This window comes from Labrus bergylta, chromosome 9 (genome assembly GCF_963930695.1).
Source record: "Labrus bergylta chromosome 9, fLabBer1.1, whole genome shotgun sequence".
NCBI lineage: Eukaryota > Metazoa > Chordata > Actinopteri > Labriformes > Labridae > Labrus > Labrus bergylta.
The window spans coordinates 18,051,498-18,076,452 of record NC_089203.1 but is presented as its reverse complement, the minus strand read 5'-3'; the positions used below and the strand labels follow the sequence as shown (position 1 = coordinate 18,076,452).

At 39.6% G+C, this 24,955-nt stretch overlaps 2 protein-coding genes across 3 annotated transcripts in view; one reads left to right on the top strand and one right to left on the bottom strand.

Annotated features, from left to right (window-relative positions):
- Positions 1–12,543, top strand: part of dlg3 (discs, large homolog 3 (Drosophila)) — a 62,339-nt gene extending 49,796 nt beyond the window's left edge. Inside the window, exons 11-21 of one of the 2 annotated variants that reach the window (XM_065959027.1) lie at positions 533–647; positions 5,249–5,425; positions 5,539–5,614; positions 6,928–6,973; positions 7,769–7,810; positions 8,025–8,075; positions 8,185–8,286; positions 8,368–8,540; positions 8,680–8,789; positions 8,880–8,971; positions 9,326–12,543. In XM_065959027.1, the coding sequence (XP_065815099.1) occupies positions 533–647; positions 5,249–5,425; positions 5,539–5,614; positions 6,928–6,973; positions 7,769–7,810; positions 8,025–8,075; positions 8,185–8,286; positions 8,368–8,540; positions 8,680–8,789; positions 8,880–8,971; positions 9,326–9,432 (1,091 nt within the window). In that variant the 3' untranslated portion in view covers positions 9,433–12,543. Of the gene's footprint in view, positions 1–532; positions 648–5,248; positions 5,426–5,538; positions 5,615–6,191; positions 6,292–6,927; positions 6,974–7,768; positions 7,811–8,024; positions 8,076–8,184; positions 8,287–8,367; positions 8,541–8,679; positions 8,790–8,879; positions 8,972–9,325 lie in introns of both variants that reach the window. The other variant, XM_065959028.1, reaches the window with a different exon arrangement.
- A 203-nt stretch (positions 12,544–12,746) lies between these two features.
- On the bottom strand, positions 12,747–23,175 carry tex11 (testis expressed 11). The gene is made up of 29 exons (XM_065959029.1): positions 23,148–23,175; positions 22,043–22,155; positions 20,413–20,497; positions 20,190–20,269; positions 20,023–20,103; positions 19,826–19,945; positions 19,516–19,596; positions 19,305–19,390; positions 19,110–19,167; positions 18,934–19,029; positions 18,757–18,838; positions 18,298–18,376; positions 18,032–18,183; positions 17,820–17,905; positions 17,380–17,517; positions 17,162–17,264; positions 16,909–17,033; positions 16,109–16,194; positions 15,750–15,803; positions 15,628–15,668; positions 15,466–15,543; positions 15,295–15,365; positions 14,806–14,919; positions 14,508–14,580; positions 14,280–14,429; positions 14,063–14,171; positions 13,818–13,938; positions 13,061–13,228; positions 12,747–12,880 (listed from the first exon to the last, which is right to left on the bottom strand). The coding sequence occupies exons 1-29, from the start codon at positions 23,173–23,175 to the stop codon at positions 12,809–12,811; spliced, it is 2,730 nt and encodes a 909-aa protein (XP_065815101.1). The 3' UTR covers positions 12,747–12,808.
- Positions 23,176–24,955: the final 1,780 nt, after the last annotated feature.

Here is a 24,955-nt window from a genome sequence, read left to right as displayed (position 1 = left end):
AGAGCATTGTTAATGAGCAGGTCCATGTGGATTCATATATCATCCCTGTGCTCCTGAGCAGCAACTGGATTCACCCACCTATGACAAATGGTCCAGCATTGGAAGTTGTTGGAGGTCTTCCCTTTTTTTTTTTTTTTAACTACCCTAAAAAGCCCACGTTGAACTTAATTAATCTGTGTAATTAATTACCTGACATGAGACATTACTGGATGTGTAAGGCAGATCTGTGATAAACCATCTGTTCCTGGGGTCATTAATCAGCCGAAGGATTCGCTGAACCTTCTCTCTGTTCACTCCAGCTCACTGCAGCGTTAACTGAAACTGAAATGTTCTAGGGAAACTAGAGGGCACAGTCCAATGCTTTTTTTTTTTGTTGGCATCTTTATTCAACATTGTCAATAAAAGTTTGACCTTTGATTTAACAACCTAAAACCCTAAACTGTGAAAATATGCTTGAGGACCTATTTTTGGAATGTATTTTTTATTTTTTATTTTTTTACAGAGTTATTTTTGTTTGTTTCTTCCAATACAGAGTATAGCCGCTTTGAGTCCAAGATCCACGACTTGAGGGAGCAGATGATGAACAGCAGCATGAGCTCAGGATCAGGCTCCCTGCGTACCAGTGAGAAACGCTCCCTCTATGTCAGGTAAACACCCATACACACACACACACACACACACACAAACAGTCATACATGCACTCATAACTTCATATTCTAAGATCTGTAGGCAAAATAGGCACTCTTGCATAATACACCTTTTGTATGCCTGTGGGGGAGGCTACAGCCTGGATGCACATGTTGTCAGTTACAGCAGCAGGACATTTATTGCATAGATCATCTCATGAAACACGAAACCTAACATTTATCTTCTTGTAGGGAAACATTTGATTGAGGGCATTGTGTTGGTACTTTTAATCAACATCAAAGGGCTGATGGACAGGTAACCCCTGTTGTTGTTTTGATGCCTTGTTTGACATTGACTCTGCTTTGTGTAATGTAGATTGACTGCGGGGCTTGTTGATGTGACCTGTGTTATGCCACTTTGGGCCAGTTGCCAATCTGGACAGAGGCTCATTTAGGAATTAAAACAGGTGGCGTCCTTCTGTTCACAGAGGCCTCGCAGGGGTCAAGGTGAAAGATGTGTGATGTAGTTCCCCATGTCTACTGACGCGCTAATGTACATCACAACAGCATTGACCATATTCACACAGCAGCCAATTTACTCACCAGCAGGGTGAGGAGTGGAAATTCATCACGTTACGTCCCAGGTTATATTCCCAGCACACTCAGCATCACAGATAGACACAAGCTTACTAGCAGCTAATTTATAATCAATATACCTGTCAGCTGGAAATATTCCCTGTTGTTTGCAGGCTCAATCAGGCTTTGCTCCCACTGTGCGAGTGTGTGAAGTCATATGACCAAAATTTCAAACATGCCAGAAAATAATCCGACCGGTTAGGATCATCTGATCAGGCCTTGATCGGCTGGCGTGCCTCAGTTTACACTGCACATTCGGCACCTCAAAATCAGTCGTGTGACTCAAAAATCAGGTCTAAATCGGCCTAAAATTGTCCAGTGTGCACCCTGCCTACCTAACAAATCAATGCTTCAAATCCTACCCAGAAATAAAAAAAGACAATAGATATTGAGAATCCTGAGGAACATCAGTCGTCATCAAACTTCAGAAAACAGCTTGTAGAAGCATTCAGCAAATTACAAGCTCAACTTCCTGACAATCCAAGACTTTCAGCAATCATACTGTGATATAACTACATCATGATAATGCTAGCAAGGAAATAGTTAACAAGCTAAATAATACCATAGGTAAAGCTAGTTTATATAATTGTTGTCCTTGCATGCATTAAATGTTGTCTAATACCAACTAATGTTTTTTTATCAACTTCATAAACTGTTGTTTTTGACTATCTATTATCTTTTTGCTTGTTCATTGAGAAACCATGATTTGATAATGATTTTTCAGATTCCTTTCATTTTTACAACTTTCAACCAGGAACAAATTTGCACAACATCAAAACAGCAGTTAAACACACAGTATGTCAATTCTTCCGCAAGGGGGCTTGCAATCAAAGCGATAACAAAAGATGACTTAGGGGCTGGCGGGAAGTGATTCTCTCTGATACTCAATCCCCACCCCCAAATTTACATGATGTTTTTTTTTATCACAGCAGCACATACAGCAACAGTACAGCAGCTTTCAGTAGCTGTCCTCGCTTGCTTATGCCGAAGTCTTTGACGTAACATCCGGTGTGTCCAAGTCAACGATAAACACGTATTGTCTGTCACAGTGCCGCCACAAAAGAAAAGGGCCATCAAAACCATAAAATTAAGGATTTGTCTGGCTTTGATATCTGTTGGAAATATTAGAGGTAATGTAAGTACTCTGTGTGTAGTGTAAAAAAAAAAAAAAGAGTGTCATGTCACAGGAAAATGGCTGCTGATTGAATACAGGATACATCAAACGTGTATCTGGTGTTCTCTCATTGGGCGACTGCTTTAAAGAGAGAAGCATTAACTTGTGTGAATCATGCCTCTCTTATAGACTGGCTCCCACGAGGCATGTAGAGCCTAGCCTGCTCCTGAGCGGGTGACTAAGCTCACAGTTATGTTGGGAAAGCTGTCTAGTTAGCTGGCTGATGTAGGAGCCGCCATGTCCTCTCAGTCTCTGGAATGTGGAGGCGTTAAGCCTCTGAGGTGTTCTCAAAAAAAAAAAAAAAAGAGTCACATGTGCTTTCAGTCTTTTTGAAACACTATGAATATATCAAGGTGACAAAACGTGGGTAAGCTTTGAATTTCACTTTAACTTGTACACTTGCTTTAAATGTATTACCTGTTAGGAAGATGAGCAGTAAGACCTCTGACCAATTGAATGATTCAGCAGTACTGTACTTTTATTGCTAGCCAAAGTTAATATTTAGCGGGAATACTATGGCGGAACCCTTTTCCCTTAGGGAGAAAAGATAATTTAGCCACTTCATGTCTGTCCACTGCAAAATGATAAATGGCCTACAGCTATAGGCTTGTTGGTCAAGTTAAGTTTCAACCTTTAAAGCAGGTATGAATACCTTGAGGAAGTTGTTGTTGGCTGACCTGTCTGACAAGATGGTGATGCCCTCAGATGTAAAATAAACACTATGTGTTTGTGGTGGAAAGTATGTGGCAACAGCAGTTACAAATGTGGAAACTTACAGATTGCATGCTTTACATTATTACTTCATGTTTTTCTAGGGCTGTCGATGTTAACACGTTAACCCCTGTGATCAATCTAGAGACCTTAACATGTTTATTCATTTATAATGGATATTAATCATATGGCAATGAATAACATTTTGAAAATAAAGAATAAATAGGAGCGTGATAAAATGTAATGCTCGACTTGTATTAAAAGCCAACGCAAAGAAGTGTCTTAAGCAGTGAACATTTTCAATGGATTGAGCATTTCTGCTGTTGAGCAGCCACTGCAAAGGCTTGGTCATCTAGGGTTTGAATCCTGTATCTAGGAACATCCGAGAGCGTCTGCTGTGGCGCTCTGACTGAAGCATGTTGGTGCAACAGCTCAGACCAATAAGAAGTTGCCAACTCATTTCAAGTTTTAAAAACAAGTACCAGTAATAACATCTTAGACTTAGACTTAGACTTTCTTTATTGTCATTCAAACTTGTACTTTACAGTGCAGATAAGAACGAAATTTCGTTGCATTTGGCTCGTTGTAGTGCAGGATAAAAACAGCAGCATGTATTTACATATAAAAAATAAAATCTTCAGCTGTATTCTGAAGCTTACACAGAGCCTGGGAAGAGAAGTCAGTACATGAGTGATAATGTGGTCACGTTGTCTTTCTCCCCGGTCAGAAGTCGGGAAGCTGCGTTCTGAACCGGCTTCAAGCGCTGAAGAGAAAACTGATCCGCACCAACATACGAAGAGTTACAATAATCTAAATCTAAAAAGAGATGTAATAAACATGTGAACGACTCTCTCAAACTCATCTGTAGGGAGATAGGGCGTTACGTTTCCCATCAGTCTCAGCTGAACAATGGCTGGTCTTCACCACCGAGTCACATTGGTCAAACATGAAATTGAAAAGTGATGCCGACTCAACAGAGAAAGGGAGACATGCACTCATACTGAGTAGTAGAAAAAAAGTGTGTGGTCATGGAAAGAAGTTATATATAAACATGTATATATAAAGTTCTGTTGACTCTCAGTGAAATATAATAACAGCAGTGCAGACTGGAGTTTGTCTTCACTGGGAAAAAAAACAGACAAAATATCAGCGTCATTAACACATAGATGCCCATTATGAAAACGGTTTCCCCACCGCGCTGCATTATCATGAACATCTGTAATAGAGGCACCTTGCGCTAGGTAAGCCCTTAATTGAAACATGCTTATGTGCTCCAGTTGGGGTGTGTGGCAATATCTGGCTGAAATTGTGCAAAGTGCTAACATATTTGTTTGAGTGGCCCTGTGTCTGCCCCCATATTTGTAGTGGTGTATGAAATAAGCTGGGTGCTCAGGTCATTTTGAATAGGTGTCATGTGTGGATCCCGTGGGTGCCACACTTCAAATCCTACATCAACTGTTTGGTCCCTGGTGCAGCAGACTGCTAGTGGCTTTCTTTTCATTTGAATGTGGCTCATTTCAGATAATTTGGGAAAGTAAATTACAAGTATTTTAAAATGTCTTAACATAAAATACGAGTATTTAAAGAATTTGATTTATCCATAATTTTTCACAGCATCTACAGAGATGAATAGAAATATATATTTTTTTAATCAATGTACAGCGCAAGTTTTTTCTGTGCTGCCTTGCATGCTCTCAGACCTCTGACCTTGAATTTTGAGTATACACATTAGAGGTAGCCATCAAGCTATTGTACCGGTTCTATAATATAAGGTTTATTATGTTATCCCTGAACATGCCCGGCTAATGTTTTAATCCCATGCTAGCTAAATGAGAGAGGCCTACTCCTTGTCAACATCCACATTTTGGATTTAAATACTTTGAAAGAGCTCGAATTTCACTCTTTTAAAAGCTGAATGAACCTAGCATAATGAAAAAGTTCTAGAAAAACTTAAGAGCAATCATTGGGGATCATGGCAGCCATTCTGTGCCAAGTTTAGACACAGACAGTTATTTGATCTTGACACATGGAGGAACGTCTACACTAACTCAAAGATGAAACGAAAGAAAGTGCTTCAACCCAGTCCTTTGTTTTTCTGCAGAGCTTTGTTCGACTATGATCGAACGAGGGACAGCTGTCTGCCCAGCCAAGGCTTGAGCTTCTCTTACGGTGATATCCTCCACGTCATAAACGCTTCTGACGACGAGTGGTGGCAGGCGAGGCTGGTCACGCCACATGGAGAGAGCGAGCAGATTGGGGTCATTCCAAGCAAGAAAAGGTACACTTACTCTTTATTTGATAGTGGAGCTAATGCTAGACAAAAAGCGAGTGTGATTACTACCATTCATACACAGCTGAATGTTTTTCCCTCAATTTCTCTTTTATTCTTAGAGTGGAGAAGAAGGAGCGGGCTAGGTTAAAAACAGTCAAGTTCCACGCCAGGACAGGAATGATTGAGTCGAACAGGGTAAGTGTAGAGGGACCAGCTGCTCCGTGCCCCGGTGCCAGAGAGGCTGTCTTCAGAGCTGCTGCTGGGCTCCCAGGGAGATGGCCTACTTCCCCCTGAGTGTGGGAAAGAGACCAGCACCTGCTCACTGAAGCGAGCACAAAAAGTGCTCTTATTACTGTATAGATTACACAGAAGCTGAGATGAGCGCTCTCTGTAACCTCCAAAGCTTATGCACTCATTGATATAAAGAAATGAGCACTTTTCAAATGTTTTTACATTTAATCACAGTGTGCTCTGTCAAATGTGCAAAAGAGGTGTAAATCGGATGTAATGTCTTTGTATAATCTGTAATACAAGCTGACTTAATTTATGGAAATGCAACATGTTTTGCCATTCATTTCCACCCATTACCTGCTTCTCATTTTCATTATTCGACGTGTATCCTCTGTTAACATTTCATTTGTTTTTGTGTTGTTGTTGTTGTTTTTTTTTTGCATGGGTGTCGAGTACCCTCATTGAAACCCATTCTGTTTTGTTTTCACCCTCTCATTCTTCCCCTCCTCCCCCCCTTCTCACCCACACATCGACAAAGCAGCCAGTCAAAGTAAAGCGCAAAAAAAGCTTCAACCTTTCACGCAAGTTCCCGTTTTACAAGAGCAAGGAGAATATTGTGCAGGAGTTGGTGGAGTCTGAACGTGAGTACCAGCTGTGTGATGGAGGGGGGGTAGTTGTTGTTTTCCTCCTTTCCCCCTTCATGCTTCTGTTCTGTCTCTCAGCTTCCATCTATCAGCTCACCTCGAGGGATGGTTTGCGCGATGGCACTGCTTTCCATCCCTCTCTCACCGTCCCAGAGGGAAGCTCCACATGCAGAGCCGGCATCCGGCTGGAGTTGTGGGCTTCTCTCTGGTGTGTCTGTGCATCTACGGGCTCCAGAGGAGTGTCTAGCTGCGTGTGCTGCGTGCTCTTGTGGCTGCATTAACACAGAGGCCTCTTTACACTTTGATGCTACTCTTCGTATAAGTCCTGATCAATTCTCCAGTCAGTCACTGACCCAAACAGGAGGACTCTCATTGACTGGACTGAAGCTTTAACACTTAACAGGTCAAAATCCGGCATTAATGGGATTTGGTTTGTGTAATTGAAAGGCCGAGGCTTACTATGAACAAAGTGGGGCTCAGGCTCAATTAGTAGAGCACAGCGCCATGTGTCAGTGGGCCAAGCGAGCACGACGCGGCACTCCTCTCCCTCTGTGCCCCGACTCTCACTAACCTCTTCTTCTTCCTGTCTGCTCTCTTCTCTTGGTTTCTGCTCTCACCTGTCGGGACACCTAGGACTTCCCAGGGTTAAGCGATGACTTTTATGGATCAAAGAGTTTGAGTAAGTGTGTGGTTGTACCGTGTCAAGCAGCTGCCCCTTGAGCTTAGAGGAAAAAAATGCTTTGTCACTGCAAACTTAGCTGGGAATGCTGAACCACACACATTTAATAGAGGGACACACAATATATATATATATATATATATATATATATACACAGTATATATATTTGTTTTTCTTTTCTTTGGAGAGCCTTTGCGTAGTGATTTTCCACATAAAATAGGTTTATTTTCTGTCATGCATAAATTCTCTATTTCAGCTGCTTAATTGCTGATCTGTGAATTTTTATTTAATATATATATTAAGATAATAATTCATTGCAAAAAAATAAGTTTTATCAGATAAGGTTGCACAGAATGCTGAGCTATATTTATGACACCAGATTCAGCCAGCTCCTGCCTCCCCTCTGTGGAAGGCATAACTCTTTATGTTTTCTTAGTCATTCATACGAGGTCCGCCACCGGCACAGATCTAGCAATAGGAAACACTGGTCGGGGAATAGCAGGTCATTTGGGAGTTTGTCACAGGAAACACTTAATTTCCTATCGCTTGTACCTAAAACCACTTCCCTAATATTACACAAGCATGGCTGCTGCACCAAGCAAGACTTCTGCTTTCTTTATCCCTGTTTTTAATAGCCTAGATGCTGAGAAAAAGAGTGCTTCCCCCGCCACCCCTACGCTGTTGAGGAAGGGGAATGATTTTTTTTAACCCATAAGAAGAGTACGGATATAAATTCAACTTTGGCTCTACTGTATTTGAAATAACCTGCAACTGGCTTTTTTTTTACTCTTCCAGAATGCCTGACATCCAACACAAGCGACAGTGAAAGCAGTTCGAGTGAGTCACTCTCATCTCTCTCTCTGTTTCTGGTTTGTTTTACACTGCCCACATAGATGATTAACATGGTACATGTTTTAAAATTCACTTGTGATATGACACCTGTAAATTAATATTCCTTTTTTGGTGTTTAATTGCCCATCATAAATTGAATCTATTTCTTGAAAGTGAGATGGCAAATATCTGATCAGGATGATGTTTTGTGTAATTACAGAGGGACAAGAGGACACAATTCTTTCCTATGAGCCAGTCATACGACAGGAAAGTGAGTGGATCACTTGTCATACATAAAATGCTGCACAGGTCGAAAAATGGATGTGTATATATGTATTTTACTACACTGTCCTCACCTGCTTTCTCTGTCTCCAACGTAGTTCACTACACAAGACCTGTGATCATATTGGGTCCAATGAAGGACAGAGTAAATGATGACCTCATCTCTGAGTTTCCCCACAAGTTTGGCTCCTGCGTACCCCGTGAGTTTACAGAAACACAACAGATCCAAACGGCAATGTGAACATAAAGCAATGAAAAAATAAATTGATTCCCCTCTTCAGATACGACTCGTCCGAGGCGAGAAAACGAGATGGACGGCCAGGACTACCACTTTGTGGGCTCGCGGGAGCAAATGGAGAAAGACATTCAGGATAATAAATTCATTGAGGCTGGCCAGTTCAACGAGAACCTGTATGGGACGAGCATCTTGTCCGTCAGAACTGTGGCCGAGAGGGTAGGTACCAAGTCTGGTTTCTCTGCAGGGTTACTGTTGGAGGCCTGTTAGCTTGCTCGATTGATCAAAAAGCATTTTTTTTTTTTGTGAAGTCTAAATTGTATAGTCTTTTATAAAACGTCCCTGTACATGCTTCCAGGGGAAACACTGCATACTGGATGTGTCTGGGAATGCCATAAAAAGACTGCAGCAAGCACAACTTTATCCGATTGCCATCTTTATTAAACCAAAATCTATTGAAGCCCTCATGTAAGTTTGAGCTTTGATAACACACTCTGGTAAAGATTTCACTGAAAATAAGTGTCTGTGACTCTTAACTAATCTACTTTTACTTTCCAGGGAAATGAATAAGAGGCAGACGTACGAGCAAGCCAATAAAGTCTTTGACAAGGCAGTGAAGCTGGAGCAAGACTTTGGAGAGTTTTTCACAGGTTGGTGTCAGCTTTTTTCTATTTTCTACAATTTTTGTTTAATTCATCAGTCAGTTTCTAAATATATTGATCCTCTCAAGTATAAGGGTTTGATGCTTTTCTTTTTCATTTATGATAGAAAATGACAAGTCTTTTGGTTGATTTAAACTCTGTATTGAGGGACATAATGAAGACTATTTGTTTTGAAAAATCTGTATATTGTGAAATGTATTTATTAGGGTTGTAAGTCAAAGCCCTACTTTTAAAATGTGTAGTGATTAATTTGACTAATCTTTTCCGTCTCCAGTTTTCATGCAACTAACAGATAGATATAGATATATATATTTTAATGTTCCTGTGTGTTTGTGTCTCCAGCTATCGTACAGGGTGACTCACTAGAGGAGATCTACAACAAAATCAAGCTAATCATCGAGGAGCAGTCTGGTCCCTACATCTGGATCCCCTCCTCAGAGAAGCTCTGAGCTCCCTGCTGTCTCCTCTGCATCAGTGCAGAGCTCCCCTCCTGCCTCCCAGAGACCCCACCCAAGCCCAAAATAGCCCCCCACCCCTCCTCACCTCCTTTTTGCAGATATGTTTCATATCAAGTTTTAGTGTCATCATTATGTTACTCTAAATGAAAAAGAAGTCTTATCACCATTACTGTGACTGTGCACATCCCTGCATGAGTTTCTCAACAAATCCATTCAAGACTGGAAATGCCATTCCAAAGGAATTTGTCAAATGAAAACAAAAGGGAAGAGGAATATATCCTTTTGTGAACTGGAACTGACTGAAGATCAGAATGTTTTACAGAAATCTGGGGAGAGGAGATGGGATTCAAAACGAAGTTGCAGGGAAACAAGAGACAAATCATACCAAGTTGGAACACTTTGTAAATGTTCATCAAATCACATTTAAAAAGACACGCAAGATGAGAAGTGAAGACCAATTAAGGTTTGTTTGTTTTTTTTCTAAAAAGACTGGTTAAAATCAAGCCCTGCTGATGGTACTGTTCATGGAGTTCTCTCTCTTGTCTATAATGACTGAGGAAATTAGTGGAGCCTACAAACTGGTGATCTATTTATCACAAACCAGCTTGCCGTTTGGTCGTCTGCCAGTTGTCTGTGCTGCAGCTGATATAGACATCTCGGGAGGCGGATATAGAGGACGAAAGTGTTGTGAATCTCTACATTTATATTATGAAATCACAAGATAAATGATAAAATCCCACTGAGGTTTTCCTACATATTAAAAACTACACATTTTACACTTCACTAGAATTGTCAATTTGGAGGGCTGTTAGATTTCATTTTTTTTTTTGTTTTTTTGTGGGATTTTTTGCTTGTGGTTTTTAGCTGCTCTGTGTAAAGGATGGGGGTAGAGAAGTGTAACTGGGCTCTCTGCAAAACACCAAACTGCCTTACATCAAATACAAATTCTGTTTTGTGACTACCTGTTGTCTGTGAGGGAGGCTGCACACAATTGACCAGGAAAAGAGAGAAAACATTCTAATCTTTTCGTACTTTTTTGTGTCCTCCAACTGCCAGTGGGCCTGACTTGAGTGCAATAGATAAAACAGTCTCAACTCTGTGGGCGCTTTTTATTCCCCTGTATTTCCACCTTCCTTCCTGAATTAGACCATTGGATCACAATTTGGACAGCCAGAGCCTCCTAACTATTGTTGAGCAGCAGACCACCCTATTACACTCTCTGCCTTCCAAGAGGATTCTCTTCTGATTGAATAGTCACATGGTACTGTCCTATCTGCCGCCATGACGGTGGCCTTAAAACGGGTAGAACAAGACAATAATTGTATTGGATGTCCTAACAATTAAAGAGTCAATATAACCTGTTTTTTGGATTGTCCCAATGTCCCCTGACCAAAAATAACACTAAAGTTGGGTTTGATTAAACCTATATGCTTTGTGTATCTGTAAACACATGAATTCTTAATTAATCTCTTGTTGGCAGGTGCAGAACCACTGTGTTGAACTCATTAGTGAGTTTGGGGTGAGCTAGACCAGCTCAGGAATCGTATCATACAGAAACCATTACTCCTACGACTGACAGGCCATGTTTGGACGATGACACGGAGAGTTCATAGCTGTCAAATGTGAACAAACAAGAACTTAAAGTATTGTCGCTCAGTGTTCTCAACTAAACGGTGTAATCAGGCTGTATTATGTCTCTTCTCTTTATTCGTGAGGCGGGGAGCTTGTTCAAGGCCAACTGTGTGGTAACTTTGAGTTGGCTGCATGGCATCACCGGGATTGACCTGCTCCGACCTCCCATGCAGATCTTGGCACCATATGTTCACAAGTCCATGTGAGAGAGCAGAAGAAGAAGTAGGAGTCACAAAGGAGTACTTTGGCCTCTGATCGTGAACATTCTTGCTTTCCACCTCAGCTTTTTGAAAAAGTACGAAGGGAGTTTTTTTTTTGTTTTGTTTTGTTTTGTTTTTTTAACTTCTCAAGAGAGCCAGGCCCAAAAGGAAAATTGTAACCTAGACCTCTGGGTCCCCCTGCTCTCTCCCACCCACAGAGCACCTGTACCTGCAGGCATTTTCTGAACAGGTGTGCCCACCTGCCAGGCACCACTGCTTAACCAGCTGTCATTACCTGTGTCAAAACCAGAGTTCAGGGAATAACCGAAGGGAACAGAGCCATTTATAAACTGCTTGCAGACTGTTTCAAAGGGTGTGGTAGCTGTACAATGTAAATAAGCCCCCAGCAGATCCCCCTCACCTGTGCTTAATGCATGTGTGAATCAAACTGGGACAAACATGTTTTATAGACCACAAATGTCAGGTAAGTAAAGTTTGAGCTACTCTTGAGATATAATTTCCATACAGGTGTGCTGTATTGTTGGTATTTCTCTTCAAATGCCTATTGGAAAACTTAACTAGTCAGTTGGGAATTCAATTCCTTTGAGTAGGGCCTGTCTACATGTGATTTCTTGTGGAACGTGTCTGGGTGTATAGATTTAAAAATATATATATATTGTAAAATAATTAAAAAGAGATGCAGGCAGAAACCTACACAATATCACAGAAACCAGGAGCATTGATCAATACACCATTAGAAATTTAGAATCGGTCCTCTCCGGTGTTAAGTTGAAATACAGCTGACTGTTAACAATGTGTGTGGTATTCATACCTCAGTCAGCCATGTCAAAGCCCAAAGAACTTGATTTCATATTACTCTTTCCTTTGAGGTTGTGCTATATAACGAGATGGAACCTGAATGCCTCTGCGTGTGTATAATTGATGAGGGTCTTTGTTCTGATGAGAGAAATGACATATATGCTTTTATTATTCGGGTGGGGGGGTCAGGGTTCTTGTTTGTACTTTTGGGTGATGATGTTTCTGTTATAGCACATCTGTGCAGTAAGTGCTTGCAAACATGAACCCTTTGATTGTACAGTAGTTTCCTTCCTGTTACTGCAGGTGGTACAGCCTATCAGGACACTTGGCCTCATGGTCTTCCCTGTCATAGTCATGAGGGAACACAGTCCTGCAACTTTTGTTTGGGTTTTATTTTGGGACTTGACAAAAGTTTATTTGTTTGAAAATAAAATATGTGACTCAGTTATGATTTTGATGTGCTTGTTATTCTGATTTTAAATAATGTAGTGGCTTTATTGAGAGAAGACCATAGAGGCTGACATGAAACAGGAACAAATGGGTTATTTTCCAACAACTTGTCTATCGGATTCCCTTGAATGGCAACAATGGGACATTAATGAACATTTTACCACAACAGTAACAACAGTTACCTGTGGAAAAACAGATGGGCCTGAGTATTTTCAGTCCACTCTCAGAATAGGAAGTTAACACCAGGCTGCAAAGAGCTTATTCTGTTATTCCTCCATGATGATCTTTTTCTTGGCTTTGTCCAACCTGTCCAGGATTTCACTGTAGAGACCAGACATCTGTGGGAACACAAGACACTGTATGACTTGAAAAGAGTTCTAATCATGATGGTTATAATTCAATATAATGCCTGTGTTACTTCAGCCCAAGCCTTTCTCCATTTTTTCTCATAAGCTCTATCGTGATCCAAGAACTAGAGTTTGCTTTACCCACTCCCTTCTTCTACTCCAGTTTTTTACCTGTTTTTCGTAGCTCTCCTGCAGAGATCCAAGGTATTGGACAAAGCTCATGGCGAGGCCACACCACTTCTCAGCCTCGGGGTACTGAGCCAGGCTGTATAGCAGTATCCCTGTATTCCATGCCCGCGTCAACAACCACAGGGTCTCCATCTTTGGGAAGTCTTCCGGCTGCAGATAGGAGCAGGAAGACGTTCAAAGGACCTTTTTAACGGAAGCCAAGCTTAAGAAAGGAAATCTGTTCTTGAGGTGAAAGCCTGTGAGTAACTTTGACACAGTCCTGTTCTATTAACATTTACTAGTAGAATGTTAACATTTACTAGGAGTCTTAGACTTTAAACAAACCGGAATGGCCGGAATCATTTCTGAAGTTTCCTCCGTTTTCCTCAGCTTTCACTTTGATCCAAAGAATTCCACAGCTATCAAGTAATAACTGAATATGAAAGAGGAAATATGCTCTGCCTCTATAGCAGTGTAATGTCTCAATAATTTGCTGCCTCTTTCAGAGCTGCAGCTCACCGGCAGTGTGATGACTTGCACATCACATTAACATTCAAATTGGCAGGAAGGGGATGGTGAATGGAAGCATCTGCTAATTGAAGTGCGGCTGAAAGCCCATTGATAAAAAGAGGCTTCCAGAACAGCAGGCAAACATGGAGTGGAAGAGAGGGGGTTAATTATATAGCAGGGAGCAGTTCTGTTGGAGGGAACAGGAGGTGGGAGCTAAGGGATAGGCAATGTGTGATTGGTGCTGACTCACTGCGGCTGCAATGATGGACAGGGCCTCCTCGTAGTATTCCCACACCTCCTCTAGCACATGGGCCTCCACCTCAGACACACCGCTTGGGAGGGATAGCTTGATCAGGCTGTGAACACACTTACTAAGACAGGGAAACAAAAAACGCATACAATCAGAAAGCCCTTTCATCCTAATGAGCACTTTGTAGGAAAGGATCAGTCATGAAATGTCACGGGTATTTTCATGCAGTGTAGTGAAGGGTATGCCTGCAGCGAGCCAGGTCAGCCAGTGGTTGTTTCTTGTGCAGAGAGAGAGTAACCCTCAAGGCCTTCTTACACAGCAGAGGGAAGTGGGCTGGAGGCTCCATAGCCAAAGCTACATGTAGAAGAAAAAGATGTGATCTTTATGAAAGTACTACAAAGTGTCTGTTTCTTTAGGCACGTTTGCAGAGTTAGAATGATAATGTTTTTATTTCTTCTCTACCTGCAATGGTTTCAAGCACCTTGGTTTCGACATTTTCAAGCTCCAAGACAGACTCCAGAACTGTCTCCACTTTGGGGTCATTTAGCTTAGCACGAGCTTCAAATTCATACAGCAGCAGCAGTGTGTCTGTTGGGTCCATGGGGAAGTTTCCTATGAGTACATACATATTAAGAATACATATCAGCACTGCATACTTGTATTAATTGGATATTGTAGTTCTTATGGTACCTGATGCTTTAAGGGTTTTCCAAATCTCCCAGCAAATCTGAATGTGCTCCAGAGCCTGAGTGAGCTCCTCCGTCTGTGAAACCAAGCAGAATTGGTAACAAGCATTCTGGATTCATTTGCGCCATCTAGTGTTCAGTTCATTCTTCATAAGCAGACAGATTGAAAGTGAAACACCTACGCCGTCACCAATAATGTGGTTAGTCACCTCTCTTCTCCACTGGTCTCTGTAAATTTCCATCTATGTGGATGGAGTGCGTGCTAAATGTAGGAGATGGGTTAGAGGGAGTGGATGGCACACCTGGGCAGAGTAAGGAGACTTCCTGCAGAGCTCCAAAGATGCAGCAGCAGCCATGAGCAGACACGTCTTCTGGCCCATGAGCAGTGTTCGATCAGGAGGGCACAGCTGTGAGAGCTACAGGATTATACATGCGCACACGTGGATGTAAAGTGTTATCAACAAATACAGTACTTTGTAATATGAAGGTGTTTTTGAGCATGGGAAAATTAATCAACATTCACTGCAGAACCTTCTATTTGTATAGGTGTGCTGTAAGACATGGATGCATGTACTTCAATCAATTTGCAATTACAGGTTTTCAGATAAAGGTAAGGTCCAAAAGTCAGAGGGCATAGGAAACTGTCACGATGGAATCATCCTGGGTCACTGAGATCCTTTATCTTTTTTTAAAGAAAAGGTAAATCCTTGTTCAGGTGATATTGATCTACACCCACCAACTGTGCCATAGATATTGATAATTAACCTGAAAAAGCTAATAAGGACACTTGCCTGGTAGGAGAGAACAAAGAAATCCCTCATTCTGTGAGGGCTGCTCTCACACTGCAAAGCTGAGTTCCAAGCTGTGACAAAGACACACAATTACACTGAAGGGGCTGCAAGATTTTAAGAGACTGCTAGCATGTTTTATCGAAGAGAAAAGGAGAGGAACCGTATCCATACCAATCTTTCTGAACCAGTTAGCTTCTTCTGCACGTTGCCCAACAGTCATGCAAGACTGGCATGAAACTTTCTGCAAAGCTGCAGCGATACAAAACAAAACATGTATCTGGTCATCTCACATTGCAGACACTGTAGAGAAGATATTCACTGTTGCATACATACCCATTTTTAAGTATGGCAGAAGAACATCCAGATTAACAGTCCTATGTAAATCAATCAGGTTTTGTTTTTATTATAGGAACGTCAATCATACCAATTAATTGGGCATTTCCACTTTTCCTCACCTTGTTGTGTCATTCGATTTTTCTATTGTTGAGAGCACAAGTCGCACCAAACACCTATGAAAGATGAATGGAAAAACTGCTGTTGACCTCCTTTTTTTCACCTACTAACTGTATTATACAGAGACACACTTTCAGGGGAGAAGCAGGGGAATATAGGTCAGTGGATCATAGAGGAGTTTGGAAAAGCTAACTGACGAGGTAAAATCTCATATATCCATAGCAGCTATTTTTATATTTCTTCTTTAAGCAATGGGGCTTAAAAGTTAGGGGTTTTTTTGTAAGTTTATTATAAATGTCTACAAGCAAGAGATTTAGTTTAGTTTTAATTCTTTCATTTGATTATTCGAGTGCTCACATACCTGAGAGCAGTCAGAACCTGAGCCTCATCTTTGGAGTTGTCACACAAGCTCTCCAGTGCCTTCATGGCAGTTTCCTGTTGTTCATTCTGTCCCAAGGAACAAACCTCCTTATAATTAATTCCACAGCACACCGGTCATATTCATCACAATGATGGGGTAAAATAAGGATTTCAACCCATTTTCTATTAATTAAAAGAAATATATATATATATATATATATATATATATATATTTTTTTTTTTTTTTTTTCAAACCTAATCTTAAAATTGCTAAAAGCTTGCTCCCCATTTTGCTGATATTTACACAAGAATTCCCACTAATGTAAGATGTTAGAGTGTTTTATAAAATCCTAATTAAGTCAAATTTCACCTATTTGCACAAAACAATTCACTATCATGTCAAAGCTGAAAATCAACATTCATCTACACCTGAATGATTATGCATAGTAATCCTTGGGAGATTGTGTACAGTAATGCTATATCTCAAATATCAGCCATTGCTGACCCAGCAGGGTCTATCTTTTCCTGGAAAGATGTCACATTCAGAGACCCCAACATTCATCCTCTCCATTCATCATGACTAGCACAAAGTTCCGCAGTAGCTGCACCAAAACACTTTTACAGCTGAGTTAAATTGGGTGTCTTTAGAAACTGTATATGAAAGTACTACTGAGTGATTAAACCCAAGTTTTTTCAAATTAGAAAACTACGAAATCTGATACATCCGACAGACCAATTCATTTTAAAAACATATCTGACATATTTATACACATTATGTAAGTGCGGAGTAGCGAGTCCTACCTCTAAAGCAATCTGAGCAGCCAGGCTGAGGAGATTGCAAGCAGCACTCTTAGATACCAGCAATCTGTCCTCAGTGGAAACAGGACACCTGGATAAAAGTCCTATTGAATTCACTGCCTCTGCAGCTGGTACAAATAAACAGCCTCATCACCACAGAGAAAATTCTGACAGGTAGCTGTTATTAAATTGCCACACTACTAGCGATTAATGAATTTTCTGTGAAAGTATTCAGAGCTAATGTTTTTATATATACCTTTCTCCACATTGTTCTCCTGCACTGCAATCTTGTACACGCTGAACTGAGTGAAAATGTTGTCCGGATCACATCTCTCTGCTTCTTTTATTGCTTCTCTGGCCTGAAAACAAATGTTTTTAAATACATGCCAACAAACATCACGTAAAAAAATAGAAACCACCTGGTTTTATGACATTAACTGTCCTAACTTGCTGTTGTGGCTCAAGTCATCTTACCTTCTCCAGCTGCTTTAGTTGGAGGAAACAGGAAGCTCTGTTCCTCTGTAGTTTGGCCGAGTTTGGCTCCATTTGACCAGCTTTAAAGAAACCCAGGGAGTAGTTGTACCACTGAAGAGCCTCTGAGTAGTTTTTGGCCTTTGAAGAAAGACAGAATCCTAAGTTAAACTTTATTTATCACTGTTCAACAATGCATTATTAGCAACATACATAGGTGAAGTGGTTAGCCACAGTGCAGAGACCAGGGACTATCAAAAGGTCTGGGGCCAATGCTTTGGATATGGATAAATAAGGGTTTTAAGGAAACCACAAGATCCAAATTGAACCAATACAAAAACAAAGAAAACATGCACAGCGCTATGCACATGCTGAGAACCATACATGTTATTATAATCTATAAAATATCTTCTGCATGAATTAATTTGGCCTTATTGGCATACCTCAAAGTGTTTAGATGCTTTATCCCACAGCATGACATGCAGACTTGTGAGGGCCTGTGGAGTCAGCTGTTTTCCTGTATAGTGGCCTGTTTGGAAGTTAAAAAAAATTGTAATACTTATCCATAGTCCCCTTCACAGTATAATTCAAGCATTTCTATGAAATGCATCAAACATCTCACTTATTATAGAACTATTATACAAAAGTAAATTACCAGTGATAATGTCCTCGATCTTCTGTTTGCCCAACAGTTCCTTTCCTTTCTGCAGCAGTAGCTCAATGTGCAAGACAAGAGCAGTTCCCAGGTCAGGGGCCGACTCAAAGTGCTGACACACACGTTTCAAATACTCAAATGACAGCACTTCTCTAGAAAATCCAAATAGATATTATTCAGCATTGAACAATGTACATCTTGGCATTTCTTCATAGAAAATGTGAATGTGTGCACATGTTGGTGTTCTGCAGTGTGTCATGTTTTACCTGTCTTCAGACATGAGTAGTTTCACTGTGCTCAGACACACGTCAAGAGGAACCTTAGATTCCAGCATCTCCTGTAATCCTAAAAAAACATATTTTTATAATCTGCATTAAAAATGTATTTTTAACCTTGCTTTCCCCTAACCTTTATACACACAGTAACAAATAGAGGAGTCTCTTCAAACAGAGACTGAATGGCTCTACTTGAATACCTGACTTCACTTATTAGAGTATTATAAGTGAGAATATTTACTGGAGAAAGATGTCTACTGTAGACACTTAAAACACATATTAGTACATAGTATTTTTTCTATTTTCTATCATTTCCATTAGCTTTAGATACTCTAAATGGATTTATTTTATTTTATTTTATTAAAATAATTCTTTAACCTCTTGACATCAAGCAACCGTCTGTTGCCTATGATGATGAAGTGAGGGAAACAACATCAAGAAATGACTTACCCACTCTGATATGATCATCTGAGACCCCACATCTCAGGAGTATTTTGATCTTTAAGTACAGCCCAGATGCACTCACAGATTCCTGTCAAATTTCAATTAGTATAGAGCATCTTAGATTTACTTTAAAGTATGCTTTAAAATATAAATGAATAATACAACATGAAAATCATATCCCACCTTATTGGCTAAACTGACAGCATTAAGAGCCTTCTCCTGAAACCTCTGACAGTCCCACTCTAAATAAACAGTGCCTAGGAGCCTCAGAACCTTGGCCTATGTCACAGAAAGTGAAGAGAGTTAAAAAATAATTTCCACCCATTCCTTGTACTACACTTTGTATTGCACTGTCTTACCTGGACTTCAGATCCAGGGGCATATTTCATATTCATTTTCCCAATATCATAGCTTTGGCTAAGAAAAAGAAGAACAAATCCCTTTGTGAAACATCTTTAATCACTTCAACCAAGTCCAGCTGTATTGTGGATTATACTTCACTTTAGTATGACCTGTATGACTGAGAAACGATCATAATTTAAATATACATTTACCTCAACCAAAATGCACTGTCCTCAAACTTTTTCAGATTGTAAGTGTCAACACCAAAGTTGTAGCACATAAGGGAGAGATACGCAGTCTGCATTGGGGAAAAAAAACATATTACATCCCACACACTTTGAATAGTGGATAATATATGTACTATAAATGTGAAACAACAATATATAGAATTGTAATAGTGACAACAAAGTGGTTTGTTTTTACATCTTTTGGTAGCCGCTGCAGCATGTCTTTACAGCGCTGCATGTATACCACAGCGTCATGGTTGTTCCCTTGAATTATGGCCTGTAAAGTAGAGACTTGAGCTTTCAGTTAAATGTCAGCACACAATATAATATTCCCTATTCGAGAAAAAAAAAGAGATTTCCCCCTCTCATTGTTTCTCGGTTCACATTTTAGCTGTCTCACACTTCACACTGCAAGTCTGTCAGAATAGCACTTCATCAGCTGCCAAATATCACAAGAACAAATATTCACATTGTAGGTGTTGAACATCACATGAGCCACATCTCACCGACTCTGCCTGGTATGAAAGAACTCGAAGCAGATCCTTCTCTACATCCCCCTTTGACGATCCGATATCAGCTGCTCCGTCACCTCTGGAAGTAAGATGGCCATAGAGGATTTCCAGGCCCTAGGGAAATTGAATGCTGAATAGTATGTAAAGATACCAGATTTCTGTTAACGGTAGGTCTTTAAAAAAAACTTTACTTTGACAGCAAGATGTAAGAAGTTATCTGCCATCTGGGGATTTTTGCAGTCCAGCCAGGTTCTCCCTGTTTTGCTGGCCATCTGTAAAGATTAGACACTTGTACATAGAACTTGTCCTGCTGAAATGTTGAGCACTCACAGAGGGATTACCCTTCAGTATTGCTTACCAGGATCTGCTTGCGGATGACGCCCTCTGTTGGATTCTCAGGGTCACAGTAGTATAGCAGACTGCATGCAACATGACGCACTGTGAGGATAGTAACATTTAATGACAAGATTACCCCTGCTTCAAATCCCTGCATTAGGTCAACATTTAAGATTTTATTTCTGAGAACTTTATGATAACCAGTTAAGTTGCAGTGTAAATTAGTACTGAAACTATAAGTGTACCTTTGGCTTTCTGATTTTTACTTATTGTGGTTCCAACATTTTTAGTAACAGCCCAGTTCCACAGCTGGATAGCACACTCCTCAAGCTGTAAAATGAGAAATTAAGTGAAACACATGCAACTGAATGGACAGATATAAGTAATATTAGAAAATTATCTATTTTTGTTTAAAGCGCTTGTCGGGATTTTTTAATTGGTTATAAAACAGACTGAAATAAATAGAGCCGGTTCTTCTAAATGAACCTCAAAAGTAGTGGTGAAACAGATCACAACTGATCAATGACGTGTTCGGATCACCCCCCACAGTTGGGGCTAAACGTGATCTGCAGATCCATACTCCGTACAAAGGAGATAAATTCAGTCTTTTTAAAATATAAATTTACGCAAGTTTTTTGTTTTTTTTACAGACATTAAGAAACATGTTGTAAATTATTGAAATTTTATAGTGTATAATTAATTTGTTTCAAAACTGCGACTTTTCATCTCACCATGTCTGCATTTATCATGAAGGTATCAGCTGGTGGCTGTGTGACATAGAAACTTGAAACTTATTATTAATGTATAAGCCTGCTGTAGTCTGAAAAGTTAGCCAAACAGACAACTCATTTTAGAAGCACTATGTTTGGTCCAAAAAAAGAAGATACAATCTCTGAACAAACCAGAGGTGAAACACATGCGCCCCTCCTTGGTATTTCTTCTGACTAACAGAGCAGGCGCTATGCAGCCAGTGCACAAACTCACATATCCGCTAAATGAACAGCGCATGTAAGTTACATCATCAAATCTCATTTTAGTAATAGATAGATTTCTATGTTTTTGTTTGTAAAGTTGCTATCCCTGATGAGTGGTAAGAAATACTGTCACTGACATTATGAAGCTTTGTTTTATACATTGTTTTTACTTAGATTTTTAACTTTAGCTCTTTCTACATAAAAAATTGTTCAGGTTATTCTGTTTGCTTGTTTTATTATATTATTGTAGCAATGTGTATGTAGTGAAGAATTTAAGGATGTGATATTAAGATTCATGGAATGCATTGTGACTTGTAATTGCTGTCAAAATGGACAGCTGGAGTCATGGCTACCCGAGGAGTAGAAAAGTTTTAAAAAAAAATTTCCAATCCGAAAAACAATCCATGACAAAAATCTGTGATCCAATCTGAACCGAACCTTGAGATGTGTGATCCATTGCACCACTACACAAAAGCAAAGCAGACCTTCAGCATGATGATTTTAATGCCTGCAAGTGCTGCTGTGAGGAAGGTGTGAGACAAGGACATAAACAGCAAACTGTTGAAGACAGAATTTTTTTTTAAATTTACAAGGCAAAGAGTAGAGGTGATTTATATTTTTGATTATAAAAAGAAAGAAGGAAGATATTTTTTGTCAGAAAACACCACTTACATATGTATGGATTATGTTCTGCAAAGACATAAGATATATTGCTTTGTCTAGGGGGGGCGCCAAAACGATGTAAACTTAAGAGTACCCACAGTAGCCATCAGTGAAATTTTAGATTTATGACTGTTGCTTATTTCTTAATGTTAGTTGTATATTTCTTTGTTGAAACTTACATTTATTCCTGCACAGGACCGTTTTCTATTGTATAACAGTCTCTCACAACTTTACCTACTTGTTGATCTGGTATTTTGGGGAAACTGTCCAGACCATAGACTTCAGAGTAGAGTTTCTCTATCACCTCTTGATAATCTGAAGACTGTGTTTGCAGTAGGTTATCTGTAAGACCTGTGAATGACCAAAAGCACATCAAGACAAGGTAGTGTCAAGAATTTGACAGAACAGAGGCAACAGCAGATGTCATCTACTCAAGAGGACAGGAAAGCACATGTCACAATCACAATGTATTTCCCACAACAGCATTCTTCATTTAAGCATCATTTAACTCATCACTACCCTCCTGTAGTTGACATTAATCCTAATAATACAGCAAATCAGCAATATGAAGCAGTTTTCCACAAGGTAATGAATTACCGGTAAACATACTACACTACACAAAGAAGGTAACACTCAACTTTTCAGAAAGAAGTCCAATGTTTCCCCTAAAAATATCCTTGTTGGCAATTTCATTTCTTATGTGACTGGTGGTTTAGTTTTATATATAATTTAGAAATCAGATGTAGCGAACATGCATTGTAAAATAATAATAATTCATCAATTATTGCTGGCCATCTATCTAATGCTTCAGAATCCTTAATTATGAATGATATATGATAATTTAAATATCCGTTCAACATTTTTGAAAATGTCACCAGTAAAAAAAAAATGTTTTCTGAGTAAACACATCAGAAATGTGCTCATTATAATTCCTGTTGACTGACTTAAGCTAAATGTTGATTAATAAACAACGTTTTCCTGTATTATTAATTTGGTTTGACCCAAATTAGGTGAAGTAGAGGTATTATACATGCTACATAGTGCCTTAAAATGTATACTTCTGTATTCTTGTATTAAGAATCCACTTTTATTAATGCTGGTCATGAGTTAGGTAGTGATTATTTTAAAGGAATAAAAAAAAGGTAAATGTAAATTAACATTTTGAAACAGATAACCTCGTCCGCTAGACTAAACTGGCGACAGTATAACCTCTGTTGGTAACCTAGCAACTGCTATACACCTAGCCAGGTCGGAACTTTAAAAACATTAAAATGCTTTTTGTAGCCAAAATGTTGCTTTGTATGACACATACAGTTAGACGCGGCAACGGTACATTTACTTACATTTTACAGCTGAAACAAACCGCTCCATATTTAACTTTTAACACTGGTTCCAGCTTCACAGCACAGCGCTGCAGCTCGACCGCCGCGTTTGATTGACAGCAGGCAAAAAAAGCCCGCGAAATGTCCAGGAAGGTTACAAACAAAGTTAACACTAAAATCTATTATTTTTACTCAGAGATTGCTTAATAGTCACTAGATTGTTGCTCTGTGTGATACTTTTTAAAAAAAAATTTTTATAAAGCTTTTATTTCATATCAAACATAGCCTAATTTTTTTTTAACTGCAATTTACTTTATTGTTATATAGTAGTAGACTGGATTAAGTGTCCCTTACTATGGGTACATTTAATATCAGTAAGATTATTTGCTGCCATACTGGCACTCCCATACACTGTAAATTGGACACAGCCACCATTAACTGTAACACAAATATTTTATGGCAGCCGACTTTGACTAATTTATGGAGTTCCAGAAATGAATGTCTAATAAGGGGAGCTAATCTCACTTTTAACAAATGCAAAGTAAGCCTATAAAAGACACAGGTAGCCTTGGCTATGTCACTTAGACTAACTGTAGGTCTACATTAACAACACAACATGTCAACTATTTAATAGCCAATGCCCTTTTTTAAGCTATAACAGGCACATTTCACAAAAGCAACTACGACAGCAGCTACTACACTTTTAAATATTACTTACAATATATTGTTTTGTTAATTATGTAGATTAAAAATCTTGTTTTTCCCTTGTTTACTTGACTTCATTAAGTTTTTACTTCCAATGCTGTAGTGTGAGTGGGGTCCAGGAAATGTGACATGACATATGGTCAACTTAAAGCTTGAGCAGCCAGTCATACCCGCTCCACTCCACTGCTGAAGGAAGAGATTATTTCTACTGGTTAATTTACCAAGACTTTGCTGTTGGAGGCAAAAGGAAGAGTGCATGCTGTGTGTCTAGAACCCGTTAGTCCCCCATAGTGTGATTTGAAAACCTGATTCAAAAATAAAACTTCAAGTCCTCTGCTCTCAGCTAGCAACTTCCAGCAATTGTTCATCTGGAGACTTACATACTGTCCTATTGGCCAAATGGGAATGTCTTCTTTGCAGAGGTGAACACGCAAGAAGAATGTTCTGTTTCTTCCAGATCTCAACTCTTTCTTATGTATTTCTGAACTACATTCACTCTCTTTAAATGTTGTTTTATGCTCTTTGTGCAAGGCAAATTCCCCTAGGGGCAATAAAGGTTTCATTCATTCATATTTTAGTCAACTTAAAAATAGTTCTGTCATTGAAAACTCTGAAGTCCTCAGCCATGACTATTTGGTCTCAAAAATTCAACAGCCTAAACAGACTCCAATGCTTGGGATCGTTCGCATCTTTTCCATGTATATCATGTGCCATCTCTTCATTATCCAGCTGTGGCGTGAGAGTGGGACTCATCGCATTTGAGCGAGAAAAAAACACCACCACTTAAGATGTAATTCCCAGGATGGTGGCTGTCCAGTCCTGACGTGGGCGGAAAGGTGAGGGCAGGATGTTCTTATTTACAGCACTGCTACTGTGACCTGCAGGAGCAATGCAATTGTTGTGGTGATAAAAGAAAACAGTCTGCAGCACATCCACACACTGCAGGGTACTGCTGAAGATTATTTACATTGATATAAAAAGCACAGTATCCTGTTTCTGTAGTTAAAATTAAATCCAGCAAATATTTATCCTAGACACATGGGCAGAGAGATTGGATCAGATATCACAATGATTGTTTACGTTTTATTCTCTTTTTTTCCTCTAAAATCAATATCAGATGTGTG